The sequence below is a fragment of the Marmota marmota genome, unplaced genomic scaffold (genome assembly GCF_001458135.2).
Source record: "Marmota marmota marmota unplaced genomic scaffold, marMar, whole genome shotgun sequence".
Classification (NCBI taxonomy): domain Eukaryota; kingdom Metazoa; phylum Chordata; class Mammalia; order Rodentia; family Sciuridae; genus Marmota; species Marmota marmota.
The window spans coordinates 9,800,513-9,819,166 of record NW_026000164.1 but is presented as its reverse complement, the minus strand read 5'-3'; the positions used below and the strand labels follow the sequence as shown (position 1 = coordinate 9,819,166).

At 35.9% G+C, this 18,654-nt stretch overlaps 1 protein-coding gene across 2 annotated transcripts in view; it reads left to right on the top strand.

Annotated features, from left to right (window-relative positions):
• Nucleotides 1–18,654, top strand: part of Mgam (maltase-glucoamylase) — a 151,870-nt gene that overhangs the window by 42,259 nt on the left and 90,957 nt on the right. For both annotated transcript variants that reach the window (XM_048786802.1, XM_048786803.1), the window contains exons 18-26: nucleotides 4,570–4,724; nucleotides 5,757–5,841; nucleotides 6,274–6,330; nucleotides 6,881–7,005; nucleotides 11,170–11,258; nucleotides 13,746–13,795; nucleotides 14,209–14,376; nucleotides 17,021–17,173; nucleotides 17,514–17,714. In XM_048786802.1, coding sequence (XP_048642759.1) covers nucleotides 4,570–4,724; nucleotides 5,757–5,841; nucleotides 6,274–6,330; nucleotides 6,881–7,005; nucleotides 11,170–11,258; nucleotides 13,746–13,795; nucleotides 14,209–14,376; nucleotides 17,021–17,173; nucleotides 17,514–17,714 — 1,083 coding nt within the window. The remainder of the gene's footprint in view (nucleotides 1–4,569; nucleotides 4,725–5,756; nucleotides 5,842–6,273; nucleotides 6,331–6,880; nucleotides 7,006–11,169; nucleotides 11,259–13,745; nucleotides 13,796–14,208; nucleotides 14,377–17,020; nucleotides 17,174–17,513; nucleotides 17,715–18,654) is intronic.

Sequence of the window (18,654 nt, the reverse complement as noted above, 5' to 3'; positions counted from 1 at the left end):
AAGAGGACATCCTTGTCTTGTTCCAGTTTTTAGAAAGAATTCTTTCAATTTTTATCCTTATAGAATAATGTTGGCCATGGATTTTGCATATACAGCTTTTATAATGTTAAGGTATGTTCCTACTATCCCTAGTTTTTCTTGTGTTTTGAACTTGAGAGGATGCTGAATTTTGTCAAATTCCCTTTCTGCATTTATTGAGATAATTGTATGTTTCTTGTCTTTAAGTTTACTGATGTGATGAATTATGTTTATTGATTTCCATATGTTGAACCAAATTTGCATCCCTGGAATGAACCCCATTTGATTTTGTTGCGCTATCTTTTTAACATGTTTTTGTATGAAATTTGTCAGGATTTGATTAAGAAATTTTACATCTATGTTTATGAGGGATATTGGTCTCAAGTTTTCTTTCCTTGTCTGATTTTGGTATCAGGGTGACACTAGCTTCAAAGAAAGAGTTTGTAAAGTTTCCCTCTTTTTCTATTTCATGGAAATATTTGAAGAGAATTGGTGTAAGTTCTTCTTTGAAGATCTGGTAGAACTTGGCTGAGAAGCCATCTGGTCATGGGCTTTTCTTTGTTGGTAGGCTTTTGATGGGGTCTTCAATTTCATTTCCTAAAATTGTTCTGTTTCAATTTTCTCTATCATGATTCAATTTGGGTAAGTCATATATTTCTAGAAATTTGTTAATGTCTTCATATTTTTTATTTATTGGAGTATAGATTTTCAGATTAGTTTCTGATCATTATTTGTATTTCAGTGGTGTCTCTGATATTTCCTTTTTCATCACAAATTTTAGTAATTTGAGATTTCTTTCTCTTTATTTTTGTTAGCTTGGTTAAGGTTTTGTCAATTTGCTTTATTTTTTTTTAACAAACCAACTTTTTGTTTTGTTGATTTTTAAATTTTTTTGTTCCAATTTATTTAATTTCAGTTCCAATTTCCTGTCTTCTACTGCTTTTTGGTGTTGATTTGTTCTTATTTTTCCATATATAATAACCTAATTTTTGAGATGTAAAATTAGGTTATTATTTGGTGACTTTTTATTTTTAGTTCATACTTTCTTTATTTAGGTTTTGTTTGGAAGATCTGTTGAGTAGTGAGACACGTGTGTTAAAGTCACCCAGTATTATTGTGTTGTGGTCCATTTGATTCTTGAACTTGTGAAGGTTTTTTTTTTTTTTTTTGACAGTGGAACAGATGTTCCACTGTTTGGTACATATATATTTAAGATTGTTATATCTTGTTGAAGTATAGTTTCCTTGTACAGTATGAAATGGCCTTCTTGATCCCTTCTGATTAATTTTGACTTGAAATCTACTTTATCTGATGGATAGAAATCCCTATTTGTTTATGAGATCTATGTGACTGATAAATTTTTTTTTCAATTCTTTTGCTTCCAGTCTGTGGTTGTCTTTTCCTATGAGGTGAGTCTGTTGGAGTCAGTATATTTTTGGGTCTTGTTTTTTTTAATCCAGTATGCCAGTATATATGTCTTTTGATTGATGAGTTTAGGCCATTTACATTCAGTAAATTGAGAAATGATTTTTATTCTTTGTCATTTTGGTTTATTTCTGGTTTTAAGTTTGAATTAGTTTTTCCTTTGATTGACTATTCCTTTAGTGTAGCTCTTCCCTTTGCTGCCTTTCACTCTTATTTTTCATTTCTTCTTCATGAAATATTTTGCTGAGAATGTTCTGTAGTGCAGGCTTTCTAGTTGTGAATTCTTTTATCTTTCATTTATCATGGAAGGTTTCTATTTTATCAAAAAATCTAAATCTTTATTTTTCAGGGTATAGGATTCTTGGTTGGCATCCATTTTCTTGCAGAGCTTGGTGTATGTTATTCCATGGCCTCCTAGCTTTAAGGTTTGGGTTGAGAAATAGCTGAGATCTGGATTGGTTTCCTTCTAAAAGTAATCTGTTGTGGCACCCTTTAAAATTCTGTCCTTATTCTGTATGTTGGGCATTTTCACAGTAATGTGCTTTGGTGTGGGTCTGTTGTAAATTTGATTATTTGGGGTCCTATATGCCTCCTGTGTTTGATTTTCCATTTTTTTTTCTTAAGGGTTTGGGAAATTTTCATATATTATTTCATTGAAAATATTATGCATTTCTTTGGATAGTATCTCTGAGTCTTCTTCTAGCCCAATAAATCTTAAGTTTGGCCTTTTTATGTTATCCCGTATTTCTTGGAAGTTTTGTTCATGGTTTCTTAACATCTTTTCTTCATGGTAAACTTTATGTTCTAGAATATATATTTTGTTTTCATTGCCTGAAACTCTGTCTTCCAATTGATCTGTTGTTTTGGTGATGTCTTCCAACTTCCAATAAATTTTTAGTTTGGTTTATTGATTCCTTCATTTTGAAGATTTCTGCTTTTCTAAAATCTCTATTTCTTTATTGAAGTGATCTTTTGCTTCTTGCACTTTCTACCTTACATAGTCTTTTACCTGGCCAATGAATATTCTAAACTCTTTCTCTGTCATTTCTTCCACTGTGGTGCTGGTAGATTCTGTTATTGAATTATATTGGTTTGTCTACATATTTGACAATATGGTTTGAGACAGTATAGATTCTACCCAGTGGACTTCTAGGGACTCTGAAGTTTTCCAGAACCTCATAGATTAGGGGGAGATGGATAATAACAACAACCAATGGAAATAGTTTACAACATCAAACCAAATAGTTCCTGCTTTGGCATCTTCTATGTTAGTTATCACAATAAATAGAGATGATATGATCAGCTATTTTACCCACAGTAAAAACAGTAAGTTTATATATGGATTTATAATTTTAAGTTATGAACAGGGATAGAAAAGAAGTAATGTAGGATGTGATGTTTGTGTGGGAAGAAGAGAGAAAATAGAATTAGAAAACAGGATGAGTGATAGATCAAGAAATGTTGGCTGTTAGTAGAGGAAAGGAGAGAAAGATTCTAGGGAAACAGTTAAGTGAGACAAAAAAATTATAGAATAAAAATTGAAAAATAAATAATAAAAGTAAAAATAAAATTAAGAGTAAGATCGTACAAAACTGACATATTCTAATCAAACATCTTAGTCCTTAAAACATTGATCAAAGAGAAATAAATACCTTAAAAAATTTAGGAATGAGAAACAAATACAAAACAAAACAAATCAATAAATGGGTATGGATATGTATAAGTGTTCAGGAACCGTTCAGGTAAAAATTGAACAGTGAGTAGAAAAAAAAATTAAAAAATACACTAAAATAAAGAAGAGGATCTTGTTGAAAAGTTAGGAAAATTTTTTTTTTTTGAATTTCAAATATTCTTCTCAGGTATGTTAGGTGGGGTTGCTGGAATGTGATGGGAGATTCTTTATGTAGGACTCCTGGGGGCAGGGTTTAGGCTTAGTAAGCCTTGGATTGGTCTGGAGATTTTAAATCAGTTAAAATTTAAACTGATCTGGCAGTTGCTGGGCTGGCTGGGAGACTATGCCCTAGGAAAAACCCCTGGGTTTCACTCTTTTGGTGGAGGGGCCAGTTCTTCCTCAGACACTAATGAAATCTATTTTTTTAGGACTCTTGGTTTCAGTCTTTGAACTGAATCAATTCCTCTCCGCCCTTTAGGATTGTCAGCAGGGCATGACTTTCCCAGCTGAACTTTCAAGTGTCTGATCTTTATAAGCTACCATTCTGGAAGGGGAGAGGGGAAGCCAGGTGTGTTTTTCTCAACCAGTTTTTTCTATATAAACCCCACTCCACTTTTGATTTTCTTCTGGTTTCTTAGACACACACTATGCCATGTTTTGTGGGTTTGCCAAACCTATTTTTTGGGTTAGGCACAGTTGTCAGGATTCAGATCCCCTGGTGCCATGCCCCCATGCTGGAGCTGCAAAATGGTTCCTTCCTCTGATTTCCCTGATAGCTGGGAAAGACAGAGTTTCTTTTTTCCTCCTCCACACTATATTGTTGTGCAAGACATCTTTCAGGTTAGTGGTGGAATATTTTTGATCTCTGGTCTGTTCATATCCATACATACCTCAGGCCTCCTAAAATTGAGGGTTCCTTTAATTGATATATCACCCCACTATTTTAGTGCAGGGGAGATAACACCTGTTGGTGCCACTGCTGGCAGCAGCAGCAGTGCTGGGATTTCTTTATTTTGTTTTATCCATTCACCTGATTCCCTGATCTGCTTGGAATATCCAGAGTTAATTCCCAGAAAAGCTCCCCTCTCTCACCTTGCTAAGAAGCAGTGTGTCTAGATTCTTGGCTTCACACCAGGGAGTGACCAGGAAAGTTACCTTCTCTAATCCACCAGTGAGAGGCTCCCCCTGTGAGCATTTTCTATCAAAGAACTGTACACTTTATGTATGTTACTTGTTTTGTAATGAGAAGAAAATGGGAAAATATTTTCAACAGAGCAATTCTAGGCTGAATGAGGGAGATGAGTTGCAAATTGCAATAGACAACTTGTTGAAATGGTCACTGTTTGCCCAGCTGTACTGCTCAGAGGCAAAGCTTGCAATCTAAGCCTCAGCCATTCAAGAAGGAAATTCTTTCTGTAGACAGCTCACCCTAGCAAACCTTTATTTCCTCCTAGGACCAGGATCCTGCCTCCTTTGGAGCTGACTCCTTGCTGATGAATTCGTCCAGGCACTACCTTAACATTCGCTATACTTTATTGCCTTATCTGTACACTCTCTTCTACTATGCTCATAGCCGAGGGGACACAGTGGCCAGACCTCTTCTACATGAGTAAGTTCTCCCAACTCAGTGCAAGTGAGTGTGTGTGTGTGTGTGTGTGTGTGTGTGTGACTTGAGTGCCCATTGGCTATTTCAGGTTATTTCAGCCAATATATTACCGTAGGAGTAAATTTAAGTATTTTAGCTTGCTCCTTCTGGGGAGAAAACTAGACTTAAAGTCTTGGGATTTGGGGGCTTTTCTTTGTTCTTCCACCAGCAAATTCTACATCTTAGATGTCATTTAAGATCTTTCATTCTTAGTTTCTTAGTCTTTTTTTGCCCCCTGTGGTGCTGGGGATCAAACTCAGGGCCTTGCACATACGAGGCAAGCACTTTTCTAGTGAGTTACACTTCCGGCTCTAGAAGGTCAATAGTATGACTCTAATGGTTTCTCCTAAAATCACTATGATGCTAGGTCTCTGTTCAAGTTCCAGCAATAAGCCTGTGATTTGAAAGAAAATGAGAATATTATAAAGGATCTCTAGAATTTCATATTCTGATTTGCCAGCCAGTTAGCATCTCTGATTTAACTCTGCAAGGCGGGACTTAAGAGCCTTTCCTTGTCAGAATACTGTAACCTCCTTTATGTATATGGCAGGCATGTATCTGCATTACTGTATGTCCATTTTAGGTGTAAGTTTTCACTGTCTTCTAGAATTTCCTGTTAAAAGGCAGATTTTCTAAAAGTAAAATTTGCATTATTATTTTTTAGGTCAGATTTAGTTCCTTCTTGATAGTCAAAGTTCTAAAATATATTGGTTATTTTACTTTTTTTAAAAAGGAGGATGTGACAAATAGAATTACAGCCTGAGATCTATCTAGCATAGATATTAGAATAGGAATTTTTGTCTAACGTGAAGGAGTAATAAGAGGATACAGGGACTGGGGAAAGAAGATTTGTCTGGGGGCTGGATGGGGATAGAATAGGTGTTTCAGAATAATTTTGGATATTTGCCATGGCCGTCTGAATGCTTTGAATGCACTGGGGGAGAGCTGCCAGGTGCATTGGCCCATATCTCAGTGATCTGTCTCATTGGTGTCTAGATTCTACAAGGACAGTGAAACTTGGGATGTGCACCGGCAGTTTTTATGGGGCCCAGGCCTCCTCATCACTCCAGTTCTGGATGAGGCAAGTGTTCTCACTGAGACTCGTTGTCCCTGATTCTGTCTCTGTGTCCCCTCTAAACCCATTTTTTTCTTTATTCCAAACTCATTTTTAATATCTGTGGCTGAGTCAGCTGTGAAGAGAGTATGCTGGGGTTCTGTAAGTGGGAAATGTGATACACAGAGTCTCTAGAAGTCATTATTTTTGAGCAAATTCTCAACCAATGTAGAAACATCTGCTGACAATTCAGCTTAAGTAGTGACCCCATGGTGTGCCAGATTGTCACAGCAGATTATTATTCGCTCTGTGATATGGAGGCAGAAGGGAGTAGTGACCAGCACACTAATGTCAAACTGCTCAGGATGTGATTGTCACTTCTATTATGTAATAAATAAATAAAACATATTTTATTCCCTCAGAGGCTGATATAAAGGATAATATTTGTTTTAATTTTAGGGTGCAGAGAAAGTAACAGCATATGTGCCTGATGCCATCTGGTATGACTATGAAACTGTAAGTAACTTGGACTTTTTTAAACTTCTGAAGACCACAGTTGCAGCTGTATAAACAAGATGGCTTCCTAGAAAAAGAAACATTCATCCATTCAATGAAGAATATTTCTGTAGTGTTTTCCATAATTTCACAGCAAAGCCTAGATAATGTGAAACTAAGTAATATAATATCAGTCATGATGGAATTTGAAAAAAATATTTTTACTCAATAATAAGATAAAGACTTATATGGTGTCTCATGATCAAATTAAAAAGGACTAATGGGCAAATTTGAGTTTGGTCAGGAATCAGATTCCTGTTCAGAACTATTGGGTTATATAATATATAATGATTGTTTGTTCCTCACCAGAGAACAAACAATCTCACAAACCCTCAACTAACCATGAAAAATGTTGCTCCTAATTTTTTTATTTCCTTTTTTGATTGCCTGAGTATATAGTGACAGCTAAATGGAAAAGAGAGACAACAGATAGATAACTCAGCACACGGGTGATTAGTGCAGGCTCTGGCTCTTAGTAAGGCCAATGTGTTTGACTATCTGTCCGCCTCAGGGGGGCCAATTGAGATGGAGGAAGCAAAAAGTTGAGATGGAAATTCCTAGAGACAAAATCGGACTTCACCTTCGAGGAGGCTATATCTTCCCCACACAGCAGCCAAGTACAACGACTATGGCCAGGTACAGCATGGCTGGGAACGTCCTCAAAGGGAAGCCTGACAAAGTAGGTCATTTCTGTCTCCATATGTTGACTAGAGGATGCTGAAGCACAGAGTGGAGTGAGGAAGAAAGGGTCCTGAGGCACACATGTGCATGTGTGTCTGACTTGAGGGGATTTTTAAGTCTGTCCTTGGCGTTCCCTTGGCCTCTTCTCAACCTAGAGCTGCACCTAGAAAGATTTTGAAAGATCTTATCCCTGCTTCTTCTTAAGTTTCTCTAAATACACTGGCAATTAGGCTGGCCAGCTTTCCTGGGATATTGCAGTTTTAGCATTGAAAATCTCATGTCTTAAGAAAACTCAATTCAGGGCAGGCCAGGTCAGCTGGTCACCCCACCTTCTTTGACCTGACCATCTATCTATGCATGGTTCCCAGGTTTTTGCCTCATTCATTATCACTTATAGATTTGGAATTACCTGTCTATCCTCCTATAACCTCAGCTTCCCATTACTTTCTCCTACTGAGCCATTTCTTTCTTATGATTCAAACTGGATTCAGAAACTCCTTTCTTCTATAAATCTCGAATCTCCCATGCTGTTGATTTTTCTGTTTTTGATTCCAAAAGTGTAGTCTTCATCTATACTAAAGAGATGTATAAATATATTGTGATCCTGAAATTATTAGCTTATTTGTTTTTAATAATCTGGGAGTCCTTTAGAGGACACAAACCTGTCTTTTTCTTTCTTTCTTTCTTTTTGATTTTTTCTTTTAGATATACATGACAAAAAAGTGTATTTTAACATATTATACCTACATGGCATATAACTTATCCTAATTACGATCCCATTCTTGTGGTTGTACATGATGTGGAGTTTCACTGGTGGTATATTCATCTACGAACATAAGAAAGTTATGTCTGATTCATTCTATTCTCTTTCCTGTTGCCATCCTCCTCCCTTCCCTTCATTCCCCTTTATCTAATCCAGTGAACCTCTATTCTTACCTCCCCCAACTTATTGTATGTTAGCATCTATATATCAGAGAGAACATTTGGCCTTTAAACCTGTCTTTTTCTTTGAACCTCCTTTATTACCTTAATTTTTCAGTTATAGACTTTTTAACGAAAATATGCCTAAATCCAACACCAGTTGGTTTTATTTTTATAATTGTTCAGCTTCAGGGTCTTCCACACATTGACACCAAAATTGTCTTTCTCACATGATAATCTTAACTTGTTTCATCCTGGCTTAAGTCTGAACCTTTCACTAAGAGACTGCTGAAGACCCATCATAGTCTGATTCCAAGTTAGCCTTGATAACTATATCTCCTGCTATTTTAGTACACATACAGAGCAACCATACCCCAAATGCACTACTCTACAAACATAGCCATCTATTTTGTTGCATTTGGGTATCTGTACTTAATACTCTTTCCAGCAGGCCCAGGACCTCCAGCATGCTAGGCAAGCCATTTACCACTGAGTACACTCCCAGCCATTAGGTACTTATATTCTTTTTTTGTCTTTGTTGTTTTTATTAGAGCATTATAGTTATACATAGTAGGTAGGTTCATTTTGACAAAATCATACATGCATGAAATGTGATTTCCTCCATTTCAGTCCCCATTGCCTCACTTTTTCTCCCCACTCCTTCCTTCTAGTCTCCTTCTTCTACACTACTAGTCTTCCTTTTGCTCATTTATTTATTTATTTTGATTGGTTCTTTCTACATACACATAAAGATGGAGTACCCTGTATGGAGTATAGTTATATATTCACATGGTGTGATTTTGTTGAATTCGTTCCACATTTCCTCCCTCTACCCTTCCCTCTACCCTCCCTCTCAATCTCCTACTCCACTGATCTTCCCTATGTCTTTATGATATCCAGTTCTCCCTGTCCTTTGTCCCCTTCTTTTCCTCTAGCTTCAACATATGACTGAAAACAAACATTTGACCCTTGCTTTTCTGACTCTGGCTAATTTCACTTAGCATGATGTTTTCCATTTTCATCCATTTATAGCAAAAGCTATAATTTCATTCTTCTCTATAGCTGAGTGAAACTCTATTGTGTATATATGACACATTTTCTTTGATCTATTCACCTATTGATAGGCATCTAATTTGGTTCCATAATTTGGCTATTGTGAATTGTGCATCTATAAACATTGAGGTGGCTATATCACTATAGTTTGCTGATTTTAATTCTTTGGATAAATTTTGATCTGTTCTTTTAGATATACATGACAAAAAAGTGTATTTTAACATATTATACCTACATGGAGTATATAGATTTAGAATTCCCTATTCATCCTCCTAAAACCTCAACTTCCCATTACTTTCTCCTACTGAGCCATTTCTTTCTTATGATAGTTGGGAGTGGAATAGCTGGGTCATATGATGGTTCCATTCCTGTTTTTTTGAGGAATCTCTTGTAGGATCTCACTTTATGTTGCTTTCCAGAGTGCTTACACTAATTTGCAGTTCTACCAACAATGAGTATATCTTTTCCCCCACAACCTCAGCAGCATGTATTATTTGTATTCTTACATTTTCAAAGATCCAAGATAAGCTCAGATTTTATCTGCAAGTAATCTTTCTCTAACTCTTTTGGCAAAGGGAATGGGACCACTTTTGACTTTCTAACTTTAAAAAATATTATTTGCTCCTTAGAAGATTTTTCTCTTTTCTCCTAAATATTGTTATATATTTCAACCATAGTCATTTCATTCTCTATTGGAAAGTTATTTTATCTGAATTCCTTAGAGGAATATACACCAATAGTTAATTATTTCTGCTGAAAATTCAATGCTGACTTATTACCTTTAGTATTTAGTTCCCAAATCTTAAGGTCACAGATGTGTATCTAATTCCTCCAGAGGTGAATTGACTTCTCTTCGGTTGAAAGGCAATTGGACTATGGTCAACTTGGTATCATATTAGTTCCCCATCTAAGATCTGGCTTCACATGGGAGTTGAAGATTCCACTTCTCTACCTTAAACTGCCAATCAGTGGCTCAGTATTAGACCTAATATTCATTAGCCCCAGAGAAATTCCAGGTTTTGCTTTTTGGATACCCTTTGGATTTAGCTCATTGTATTGTTTACCTGTTGTCATATTTGTCTCTTATATATAACCTATTTTTTCTACAGGAACAACAATGTTTCTTAATAAGAACATATGTTGCAATTTATCTAGGATCAAGTAATATTTTAAAGAGTGGGTTCTTTAAAATATCTAGTCTACCATCCTTCTGGAAGTGTCATTCTGGACTCCTGTAGGATCTCACTTTATGTGTCACTGTTCATTTTCTGCTTTGGTTATTTGGTGACTATGTCCAATCTTTGTTATAATATGGAAGGTCAAAGAGGAGGTCACAAAAGGGATTTATTCTCCTAGATTAGCAAGGACACCCAATACTTGCACTGTGAATGAAAGCAGGTGATTTTGTTGGTCACAGAACCTGACTTATGCAGTGGAGGCTAACATGTGAAAGAACACACAGGGAATATTAGGCCAGAAAGGCATACCTGAGACACTGAAAACCAGGATGGAGTACAGAGGTGTGGCAACACGAGGAGATGCCCAAATAAATGCTTTCTTTCTTCCCCTTTCTCTATGTCCAGAACTTGCACCATTTCTTTGAGCATTATTTTGTGTTTCCTGTTCTAAATTATAAGGCAGATAATTGGAATGTTTTGGTTTTCAATCTAAACAAAATAATAGTAAGTAATCAAATAAGGGAAGTTTCCATGATGTAAATGGACATTATTGTGTGTTTTTGCTTCCTGAGTAAAAATGGCCCTTAGGCGGGGAAGAGTTTCTCCCTTCTGATGGCACTTCTGTAGGTTTCATCTCTAAAATGACCTGTTTCATTATTGTCTAGAATTTCTTTCTCCTCTAGTAATTTGTATCTAAGTAATAGTTGCAGTCACTGGTTTTATTATAGCTATTGCAGTGATTCTGATGCTTAAATTATTGTCTCCCACATGGATGTTTAATTATAATGTTTGAGGTACTTCTATCTTCTGTGACAGAAAGAATCACCTTCTAATTTGTCCTTTGTTTCAGAGGAAAGCAGGGCCATCTATTGCTAGTAACTTTTACCATTTGAAATTTGAAGAAACAAATCAGCAAAATTCTTTGTGTCCTGATCTTTTTGTCTTACCTAGCTCTTATTTCCCACAGTCGAAGGAACCCTCTTGGTCTCATTATTGCCCTGGATGAGAACAAAGAAGCAACAGGAAAACTTTTCTGGGATGACGGGGAAACCAAAGGTGAGTCTCTTATGAGAATGTGCAATTTCCATTCCTACATCTTTGACTCATGGCCCCTACTCCTGCTGGACATTCTAGTAGGGGGAGAGGGACTTGAATCACAAGGCATAGTAAGAAGTCACTTGAGATAAGAGTTGTATTTTGCCTGCACTGTTCAGAAGTTGAAGCCCACTTGGAAGAAAAACATGTCTCTCTCACAACTGTTCCATTGGCCAGTGATCCTAACAGGTTCTCATTTATTATCAGTGGGCACCTGGAAGATATGTTCATGATCTTCCTGTAATTTATTGGTAATATAAAAACCCTCTATAAACAAATGTTGATGATATTGAAAACATACTTCTGTCAATGTGGCATATAAAATATATTTGTCAACTGTATATATATCTTGCTGTGTTTTTAACAGTATTATTCCTCACACTATGCTAAAAATTTTGGGGGTGGTAGCTTAGGACTTAGATTCCATGAGGCATATGACTTGAAAGTACTTGGAAAGAAATCTCTTCAAGGTTATAATGGGAAGAAGAAGGAAAATCAGCAGTTTGGCCTTGGAGACTTGTTCACAATTTTCTTAACTTTGAGATGTAGCTTTTAAAAAAATTCTTTTTATTTATTTTATTTAAAAACACTTAATCAGCAAATAAGATTGAACATAATGAAGGTGAACAATATATACATGTACACATATGTATTTTGCATATATATGTCTACACATATATGTGCACACACACAAACACACACACTTACACATTGTGTAATGATGATGACAATGAAATTACTTAACATATTACCACCCATTCTGTACATTTTTTCTTCCTGGAACTTGTTCTTTCAGTTAAATGTTTCTACCCTTTGACCTACATCTTTCTATTTTCCCCCTCCCCTGCCCCTGGCATATTCTGTTTTACCCTCTGCTTCTGAGTTCAACTTATTTTAATTCTACATACAAATAAGATCATCCTAACTTATTTCTTTTATTATGATATACTTCAGGTTCACACATGTTGTCACATAAAGCAGGACTTCCTTCTTTTTAATGTCTGAATAACACTCCTTTGAAAAATTAAATAATTATATATATGTATGTATATGTACACACACATGCAGATATATATATATATATATATATATATATATATATATATATATACACACACACACACACACACACACATACACATACATATATACACCACTATGTATATATTACAATTTCTTTATTCATTTGTCTATTGATTGACACATTGCTTCCTTATTTTGGCTATTATGAAAAATGGTTTAAAGTTCTGAAACCACAAGTATTCTAGGAGAAAACATAGGGGAAAAGTTCTTTGACATTGGTCTTACAAGTGTTTATTTTTTAATATGACAATGAAAGCAAAGATAACAACAACAGCAAAAATATAGATGTGGCAGTAAATCAAACCTTTGCAAGGCCAAGAAACAACAGAATTAAAAGAAGAAAACCCACAGAATAGGAAAAATTATGTGAAAACTATGTACCTGATAAAATATTAATATAAAAATCTCCTGCACTCAATAGGAAGAAAATAAATAACCTGATTTAAAAATAGGAGCTGTGAGCATGTATGAATATATCATAATACATTCTAATTTTATATATAACTATAACATACCAACTAAAATAAATAAATAGAAGGAAGACTAATAGAGTAGAGTAGGGGGACTAGGGAGAGGAAGGAAGGGAAGAAAAGAGGAGGTCCTGGGATTGAAATGCAGCAAACTGTATTGTATGAATTTATGAATATATCAAAATGAATCCTACTGTTACATTTAACTGTAATACAGTAATAAAACAGAAGTAATAAAAATAGGATAAGGATTTGATTAGATATTTTTACATAAAGGATACACAGTTGGTCAACCTTATAAGCAGAGAAATGCAAGTAGAAAATTATAGTATCACTTCAGACCTGTTAGAATGTTTGCTATGAAAAAGATAAGATGTAAGTGTTGGAGAGGACTTGAAGAAAATGTATAGAATCCTTACACACTGTTGGTGGAATTGTAAATTGGTACATCCATTATTAAAAACAGAAATTCCTCAAAATATTAACAACAGAACTACTGTATGATCCAACAACCCTATTTCTGGGTATATGTTCAAGAGAAATGAAATCGGTATTTCAAAGAGATACCCACTTGAATCAAAGTGTGGAATATGATATGTCAAGAAATTTGTAATGTTTTGAACAACCCACAATAAAAAATAAAAAATTAAAAAAAAAGAGATATGTTCATACCCATGTTCACTGCAGCATTATTCATAAAAACTAAAATAAAGAAACAGCATAAGTGTCCACTGATAGATTAATGAATAAACAAGATGTGACACTTATAAACCACAGAATATTATTCAGTTGTAAAAAGGTAAGAAATCTTATCATTTGTGGCATCAATAATTAGCTTAAAAGAGATTGTATCTTTGGTGCAGTCCAGTCTGACTTGTCTCTTTTCTGCTTTTAGATACTGTGGCCAATAAAGTGTATCTTTTATGTGAATTTTCTGCCACCCAAGTGAGTATATTTTTATGAGTCTTAGGTGTAGGCTCTTGTCTACTATTAGCACTTATGTGTAATTTTATTTTTAACTCCATTTGCATTGATGACCACAGGGTGAATACATTTCTAGGCATACCTTAACTACCAATAATTGTATTATAAATATTATCAAAAGAATAATGATAAACCAAAGCAGCTTTTTAAAAAATAATGTTTCCCAAAATGTTTGTGTGTTTGTGTTCCTGAAGTCTCCCTTCCCACAGATTTTATTAAAGTGTTTGTAGTCATTGAGCATGCGTTAGTAGAGACAGCTAAGGACATTCAGAGCAGTGGGGAGCTACTGATCTAGGATGGAGCATTTGAGTGGCTGGAGAATCTGTGTTTTAGAGGCACAGCTTTGGGCTTCATTGTGCTATTTTGACTTTCAGAACCGCCTGGATGTGAAGATTTCACAAGCAACCTATAAGGACCCCAATAATTTAGCATTTCAGCAGATTAAAATCTTTGGGACACAGAAACCCAGCAACGTTACAGTGAAACAAAATGGTGTCCTGAGTCAGACTGTTCCCAAGGTCACATATGACGCTCAGCTGAAGGTAAAAATCCATTTGGTGAAGTTGTTTTTCCGGAATTCTTCATAGTATCTTGGTTTTCCTTCTTGCCAAGGTTGTGTGGATTCCTGAAGGACCAGAGCACTGTGTGGAGCCTGTGGTGGGGAAATCAGAGGGCTGGGAACAGAAGTGCTGATGAGGTGGTGGGCAGAGCTAGTAAGGACAGGGAGGCTCCACTGAGCAGGGATGAGGCGATATGGTCTTTAATGGTCCCATTTTCCCCCCGGCCCCTCAGTGTTCTCCTCTGTTTCACTGGCATCACTTTCAAAGATAAGTTATAGTGGACACAAGGAGAGCAGAGTTAGAACAGGTCAGAGGAAATGGGAAAGAGGAAGCTCATGTCTGGTGCTGAAAGGTAAAGGTGGGAGGAAGGAGTCCCATGCATTCAATATTGAAATGACTACTTTTTAAAGACTTTATAGAGATGAGATGAGTAGAATCTCCCTCCAATACATATATTCTCAATAACCACTTGAAGACGAGGTCTTTGATGATCCTATCTGATGACTGCTTCTTTGGTTAAATGATAATAATAAAATAATTTCTCATCATTTGTGATGAGACCTGTCCATCCTGTGCATCCTGTAATCATTTCCTCTGATGCCTAGTGTTATAAGGAATGCTTTTTCCAAATGGTCCTGACCATGGGGACTGGCAGGTGCTTCTGGCATTAAAGCTGCTGGATAAACATGGTTTGTGAGGACCTTCCAAATTTGGGGAAATAAATAAATTAGATTCTACTATCATGACATATTGATGACATTTGACATTGGTCCTGACAACACTTATTGAGCATGCAAACATTATAAAGTTAGAAGTAAATAGTATATCATTTATGTATATAACAAAGTGGAAGTCATATAAAGGATGTATATGTGAAAATAAGCTCACTCTATGTTTGCCAAATAACCTTGTTAACATAAGACAGAAGAAATTTCTTTTTTTCTTGAATGTGGGTGGTAAGAAGACATAATTTATACACAAGAAATAATTGGGAAGGGGCTTGGCAACTAAATGAACTTAGGACAAATTTTATCTGATATCTTAATTCATGTTCAAAGCTTACTCCAATAGTTGAGTCCAGTGCTGGATCTTGAAAAATGGTGTATCCTATAGGGATTCATCAATTGCAAATGACAGAGCACAAAAAATTGTAACAAATTGAAATTTTCCCCATTTGCAGCTAGTAGTTTAGAAGGTGGACCATTGCTGGCATTGGTTCAGTGGCTCTAGTTTGTCACAATTGAGGTCTTGTCTTTTCTTGGGACTGGAAGTGATTGCTGAGTTCTAGTTACTATGTACCAATGGTGGGACAAATTAGGGTAAAAATGGAAAACAAAGAGAAGATATAAGGTGAAGTGGAAGTCCTGTAAATCAAAAGAAAGAGCCCCCTAACTAGCAACTTTCAGTGAACTTGAACTTACTATTTCATAACCATCACTGTGCTACATTGATCTTTCTCTTGGGAACTTAGGATTTCTACACTGAAACAGAAAAAAGGGACTATTTTATATAAGGAAAGCAAGTAGCAGTGTATTCCACAAATGGCCATCATTTTTCTAGAAAGAACTTTTTCCTACTTATCACACTCCAAGTTGAGATAGCAGATAAGGCAATTCAAGACAGCAAATATTCCTTAATTATCAGTCTGTAAATTTTGTGTAACTCACATAGCTTGTCTTCACTTTTGGAAGGACATAAGTTTAGATAGAAGGAAACGCCTGTGATTTTAGAGACTGAAGTGCCAAAGTGAGAAAATCATTTCATTAAATTCTCTCATACAGTCTTATAGTGATCTTTAAATCTAGGCATTCTTCCAAGTGGAGTTGAGGGTAGGATTAGTAGTACAGGGATATTTGAGATGATATGAATTGGGAGACTGAAAAAATATGATAATCTTTAAAATGTGATCATATAGTTCCAGACAAATGAGAACAACAACATTAACTATAGAAAGTGCTATTTAAATAAGAGGAAAATGTAAGAAAAATATAGAAATGTTAAATATTTTACATGGTAAGTGTGATCCCCCGCCCCCCCAAAAAAAGATTTCAAATTTTGGTTATCTGGGTTGGAGAATAGAAGAGACTGGAATGTTAGCAATTAAAAAAATGCAATGATTTTCCCAACTCACCAATTTTGCAGTTGTTACAGCTGAGATCCAAAGAATGGAAATAATTCATTGAAGATCCCAATGAAGAATGGGAATGAAAGTCTGGGCCATATGATTCATATTGCTTTGTTCTTTCTAAACCTCTAGTCCAATGGGGAATACTGGTTTGGGGAGTGGAGGGCAAGAGATAAAGGCAATTTGGCAATACCAGAAGAAATCCAGTGATGAAACGCAGAAGGGGAAGAGAACTCAGGGAATGAAAGAAAGTGGTGTTTTATTTGATCTCATTCTTTCCACAATATAATGCACAAGATTGTGACAGAATAGTAATATTTGCCATATTGCTACTAAATATATTCCTTTCATTTATATAGCTCTTTCCATATGAATTACATTCAAATGTCACTTGGATTGTTGAAAGTCTGGTCTAGTACTGATATGTGTTGCTAAAAATATTTAGAACTTGCCAGGCCTTTGTTCTGAGGATATTTCTTTGTGTGTTTTCCACTCCTTCAGGTTGCCATCATCACAGAGATCAGTCTTGTGCTGGGAGAGGAATACACAGTGGAGTGGAACACAATCATCAGAGATGAAGAAAAAATAGACTGCTACCCTGATGAGCATGGTGCTTCTGAAGCAAACTGCATTGCCCGAGGCTGTGCCTGGGAGGTAACCTCACTGAGGTGTTGATGGACGCCCAGATCTTTAACCTTAGGCGGCAATTTCTTGAGCATAGCCCTAGTACCCAGGTGCCTACTTCAATTCCATAGAAACAGGGCTTCCAAGGAACCTGGTCTGTATATGAAGATTAGATGTGGATTGGGATCATGTTTTTTTTAATAATTATTTTGCTCTTGTCTAGAAATTTACTTTTTATCACTATCTAATTATATGTACATGAATGAGTGCTGTGTTGGCTTTATCTCCATACAGATTGCCTTCTCTGATTATTTCTATTTGACAACTCTAGGACCACCTGTTGATCTACAATCTCAACTTTCCTTTCCAGGAATCCAGTTCTGTTGGAGTCCCTCATTGTTATTTTGTCAATGATCTGTACTCTGTGAGCAATGTCCAGTACAACTCCCATGGGGCCACGGCTGACATCTCCTTAAAGCCTTCTGTTTATGCCAACACCTTCCCCTCCACACCTGTGAATCCCCTCCACCTGCAGGTGACCTACCATAAGGATGAAATGCTGCAATTTAAGGTAAACATGGTACTTGTATCAGGTACTGAGTAGGCCCTTTTTAGTGACATTACATTTTTTTTGGTCCATAGTAATGATATGCACACAAAAAACATAATTTTATCGATTCTATCCCTTTTTCTGAGTTAAGTTTAGAGTCTTAATTTAGGATTACTCTTTTAAGTTTCATGCCATAGTAAACAAGATCATTATACTGTTAAAAATGCAATGAGAACTCATTGATAGACCAGTTTAACCTGTTCTAGTTTTCATTTAGAAAATGTTTGGGGCTACTCTCTGGACAATAGTTAGACAGACAAGACACTGAGAGAGAGCTTTTAAGGTTTCCAGTTGCTTGGGTTGGGGTGGGGATTGAGCTTTGACTAGTAGAGGACAAGAGAAAGAGAAGAATAGATATCTTTGAGACTGAAAGTGGGGTTACAAGATCTGGGAACCCCAGATCTTGATGCCCATACTGATAAGGGAGAGGGAATCTTGGACAATGTTTATCATCTTCTTTTTCACATCTGTGTGGGTGTTGTGACATTAACTGAAGTGAAGATTTCCGAAAAGGTTTATACTTGGACCATATAAGACTACACAAAATGATAAGTTATTTTTTGGGTACTATATTTGAGGTATCTGTGAAATAAGTATTGAAGTACAGTAAATTTTCCCCTTATATGGGGAGAAACTAGTTGTTGTTATGTCAATTTCTCTATTAAACTTTAACCTTCTGGAGAGCTGGAATTTGGAATTTACTCCTGGTGCTTCTGAAATCTAACAAAGAAGCTCATGGATAGTAATCATTGACAAGTTTGTTGAGAGAATAAACAAAGGGATCATACCAATGTGCTGGGCCTAAAAGGTTTTGCACAATCTGAGATTAACTTAGAGTCTGAGTTCTTTTACATATTCTAATTTAGGGAAGATGTTTTGCTTTTTTTTTTTTTTTTTTTTT